Source organism: Nanorana parkeri, unplaced genomic scaffold, assembly GCF_000935625.1.
Source record: "Nanorana parkeri isolate BGI_ZX_2015 unplaced genomic scaffold, ASM93562v1 scaffold4, whole genome shotgun sequence".
Lineage (NCBI taxonomy): Eukaryota > Metazoa > Chordata > Amphibia > Anura > Dicroglossidae > Nanorana > Nanorana parkeri.
The window spans coordinates 4,459,641-4,464,204 of record NW_017306272.1 but is presented as its reverse complement, the minus strand read 5'-3'; the positions used below and the strand labels follow the sequence as shown (position 1 = coordinate 4,464,204).

General features: G+C 40.1%; 2 protein-coding genes across 2 annotated transcripts in view; both read right to left on the bottom strand.

Annotated features, from left to right (window-relative positions):
• Window positions 1–4,564, bottom strand: part of HOXA3 (homeobox A3) — a 44,900-nt gene that overhangs the window by 23,947 nt on the left and 16,389 nt on the right. Inside the window, exon 2 of the mRNA XM_018576203.1 lies at window positions 952–1,126. The gene's annotated coding sequence lies outside the window, so the exon portion shown is untranslated. The remainder of the gene's footprint in view (window positions 1–951; window positions 1,127–4,564) is intronic.
• On the bottom strand, window positions 1,907–3,603 carry HOXA4 (homeobox A4). Its single transcript, XM_018576232.1, has 2 exons — window positions 3,040–3,603; window positions 1,907–2,664 (listed from the first exon to the last, which is right to left on the bottom strand). Exons 1-2 carry the CDS (start codon window positions 3,482–3,484, stop codon window positions 2,348–2,350), a joined length of 762 nt encoding a protein of 253 aa, XP_018431734.1. The 5' UTR covers window positions 3,485–3,603; the 3' UTR covers window positions 1,907–2,347.

Below are 4,564 nucleotides of genomic sequence, written 5' to 3'. Positions count from 1 at the left end.
GTCATTATTAATAAGTACTTACTATGATAGACTGTGTTTATTTAAAATACAAAATCAAGTTATGGGGAGTTTAAAAAATCCCTGAACTCTTGTAATTGGAGCAAAACCTATTCAGTTTGTATATACTTGGGAAGACAATATTTTAGCTAGGTACACACTCCACATTCTGAAAGGCCTGATACAAGTTTATAAGCACAGACAATGTAATAATTACTCCTTTAGCAACCCAATCCCTAAGACAGGGAGAGAAGGAAAGAGAGAGTGAGGGTGGGGGAGAGAGAGGTTTGTGGTGAAACAGAGATATTAAAAAAGAGGATTAGAAAGGAGGAGGGAAGATATATGTAACATCTAACCAAATTTCAGCATATTGTTCTACCAATAACATGTGAAAACCATGGACCCAGTATACAATATAATGAAATCTACTTGAACATCTGGGGTAAAATATTCCTTGTTATAAATGGTGATTCTGCATACATTAGTAAAGAGCTCCTGGCTGCAAAGCTCCATTGTATGAGGAGAATTCTCCACCTTTCATCCTGCCACATTAATAATACCCAGTGAACCCGTGTCCCATTTTGTGCCATTCAACTAAAAGAAAACCAATCACACAGCCAGAGCAATAAAACTCTCCCCTAGAGCTATCTGCTATCTCTTTCTTTTCTGGTGTATCCAATTTCTAAGCACAAAACAAATAAAACATCTTTAATTTCAACTGTAATCGACAAACAATTTTAGAATTACTATGAGAACATTTTAGGAATTGAATCCTGCTATCATTTGAGATGCAGCATAATGCAGCCAGTGATCAAGAGAGATACAAGTATTGCTTTAAGGAGGGCTCAATGGATTTGTGAAAAGCACTGATAAAACAAAGTACATGTCATTGCTCCTGAAATGTATGCTTTTTTTGACAGTGCAAATAAATACATTAATAAATAAAGAAAATACCTTATGCAAAAAGACACAGGAGATGGCCCCGTTCTTTCACATCCAGCCTCAGTCTTTTGGAGAGACATGTTTAATTGTCTGACAGAGTGACCCTGCAGAGATACCTCCATTTTTCGAATTACTATCATATCCTGAGCATAGGCTTTACTTTTCCATTTCAAGTCCTTGAGAATGTCTGGCGAGATACAAATGCGTCATGATCAGTTTCTGATTGTTAATATGATACAACAATACTGTTTTCTTATGCCTGAGATTTAAAATATTCCACTATTAAAACAGGTAACAACTGCATATACTAGTCAGTGTAAACAGTAACAGTAATCTAGTTCTGTAGTTCTTACCATAAAAGTGAAAGGAGTTGGGCCGGAGAATCATAAAGCACATAAGTCATGTAATTGCGAGGCTTATATCACATGCAAATGGCTGCATATAAATACAGAAAATACATAAATACACATTTCCTATGGCAGGCTTCATAAATATATTCAAACGTTTAATCAAAACCCCCAAATCCAGGAAGGATCATAGTTTGGTGGCAATAAAGCTTATTATATCTTCTACACACCCAGAGCTGCATTAGACTCGTATGTATGTGCACATAAACCATTGCATGTACTGTGGGAACATATGTGCACTTGCACATAGTTGTATTGCAGCAAGTACGTTTAGGAAACATGGAATGCTTTTGATAACTTTAATTTTCACAGAAGAAACTTCGAGGTCAGCACCACAACAATACAGCACAACATCCACAATATATATAGTACGTATACTGTATCTACACCCTCTCATCTCCTTCGAGGCGATCAAAGGCCTTCAAGAGTAATGCTAACAACAACGAAAGTGTCAAACACACACTGTCCACAAGCAACGATCTAAGCAGGAAAACAGTTATTTCTTGTGCCTACAGAAATGTTATTTGTTTTGCCAGTATTTACAAACCCTGCTAATTTCATTTCCTCAATCTTTGGAGGCCATTAAATAAAATATTAAAAAAACGTTTGGTTTTCTTAAATACCCACAAGCTATATGTATATGTGTAATAATACAATGGATGGTCCATACCTTTATACCACGTACTATCCCATAAATGCATCTGTGGCATATGTATCTTGTATATAAAATAGTTTGCTACTCATGTAGACACTGAACTATGCAAATATTCATATACACATATACCCCATAGCTATTTTATAAGTATACAGTCAAATACTTAAATAGAACAACAACAAAAAAGTCTCCATGGAAATCCTTGGTCATATGTATACACTGTCCTGGTTTGGTCAAGGACTTTTGTATCCAGCAATAGTAAGTAGGTTTGTTTTATTTGTTTTTTTCCCCATAGTCATTTGGTCCAAATGATTACCAGCAGCCACTGAAGCAGCACAAGTAAGACTTATAGTAATGGGGTTGTTGACCCATCTGTGTGCTGATGATGACCCTGTACTTTTGACTGCTGGCTTGAGGCTGATGGGTTTGCTGAGCGCATCTTAGTGTTGGGCAGTTTGTGGTCTTTCTTCCACTTCATCCTCCTGTTCTGGAACCAGATCTTGACCTGACGTTCGGATAGGCATAACGTGTGTGCTATCTCTATTCGCCGGCGTCTGGTAAGGTAACGGTTAAAGTGGAACTCCTTTTCCAGCTCTAATACTTGTTGTCTGGTGTAGGCAGTTCGAGACCTTTTGGGTTCCCCTCCAGTGTAATTTGGATTAACTGAGCACACAGAGAGAAAAGCAATGGAACATAATCATTAGATAATGACTTGGCACCATTGTTCAGATAAGATAGAAAATATAAAGAAAAAAAAAAAGTTCTCAGGCTACTGACAATGCACCAAACAACGGAATGCCATAAAATATGGTGATGGGGGACTGGGGGAGAGAAAAGCATCAATGGCGTATGGCCCAGAGTCAATAGCAGGACAATTACATTTATGGGATCTGTAATTACTTTCTAAACAGACTGACTCCAATAAATCCTCAAGTTAAGAGGCACAGCTCCTGAAAGGAGAGCTTTCCCTTTCCTTTGGCCAGAAGGCAACCCAAGTGACCTGGTGCTGCATGCTACTGATCTTGAGCAGAGACTTACCTATGTTGCAATGGATTTTCTTCATCCAGGGGTATACCACGGGCTCTTTGCATTTCACCCCAGCAGCAGCAGCAGCAGCAGCATTCTTCTCAGTATGGATGCTGTCATTGGACACTCCTATAGGCTCACAGAGCTGGGGTGGCTGTCTGAGGACGTGGCTTTGGAGAAGTTGCTGAGACTGGCTATGTCCTTTCCCAGGTAGCCCATCCTGGGTGACCCCGGCGTCATGGCTTGGTGTGAGGTGGCTGTATCCATAGTTGGCTTCAGGAAAGCTGGCCGGACCCTGGTAAAGAGCTTCGGGAGGAGCCTCGAACCCGGGTTCCCTCGGCCGCTCGTAGTATTCAGGAGACTGGTTGTGCAAGTAGTTATTTTGGCCATACTCCTCGCAGGGTGGGAATTTGGGCTCGATGTAGTTGGAGTTTATCAAAAACGAACTCATGGCCATTAATTTGTGGAAGTGCAACAAAAAAATACTAATTTTTCTCGCGTTGTCGTTTTTCTCTTCTCCACTAAACCCTCCTACTGCCTGTCAAGTGTGCAAAGTTAGCAACCCACGTGACAATCCCAGCCAATCCCAGCCCTGCCCTGGATCCCGGATAAGGAAACACAAGGATGATAAATGCTTTGCTAGTCAAGCCTTATATACTTAACTGGAGCTGTAAGATCATCAGACTAAAATCGCTGCCAGAAATACAGAGGACAGCAAAAAAGGGATCAATACTATACATAATGCTATGAACTAGATCCTATAGTAATAGGCAGAACTGACTAAGATCTGTAAAGCTCGTCTCTGACTCATCAGCTGTGTCCCTCACACGTAGGACTATGGTACTCAACTGGAGGAAGCCTCTCTGCAATGTAATACTGTATGTAATCCTATATGTAGTATGTACTTAAATCATCTGTAATCCTGCTACATGCCCAAAAGGCTGGCGTCTAGACTGCTTATCTGTGCTCTGCTCATCACAAGGGAGTGCTTGGCAGTCTAAATGACAGCTAATGTATAGGTCTTACCTATAGGGCACCCTGTAGCCAGCCATTTGGGGAAATGGCAAAGGTAGGACATTGCCTGTATACAATTGTAGTGAAGTTTATTGTAAATTAGTAATATGATTACCACACTGCAATCCTGAGAGCTATACCATATATAAGGATTAACCATTGACCCCTGGGTTTTATATTGCAATCACAGGTTTTCATACTAACCTATATACATTACCAGGTATGGGTAAGGCGACCCCCCTGTGGTAAAGCACAGTTTAGCTAGAGCAGCTGTGATTCCTTCATAAAGGTGTAAAGGCAGAACTTGGACAGATCATGCTTGCAAACACACCTATAGCAGCTTAAACTCTATTGACAAAGCACCAGCTGACTGCAAAGAAGTATTAACTATGTCGCTTGTGTAAATATTAATATTGGCATCACCTTAGATCGGTAAACAGCCACTCAGAGAACTATATGCTGTGCTTGCCATGATGTGAACTGTCTAATCGCAAAAAAAAAAAAAACAAAACTCTAGGAGCAA

What these genes read in the sequence shown, in the direction of transcription:
- HOXA4 (XM_018576232.1), bottom strand. Translation starts at nt 3,484, where the DNA reads ATGGCCATGAGTTCGTTTTTGATAAACTCCAACTACATCGAGCCCAAA. An exon ending in GAAAATCCATTGCAACATAG is followed by an intron (nt 2,665 to 3,039) that starts GTAAGTCTCTGC and finishes CTGTGTGCTCAG; the next exon opens with TTAATCCAAATTACACTGGA.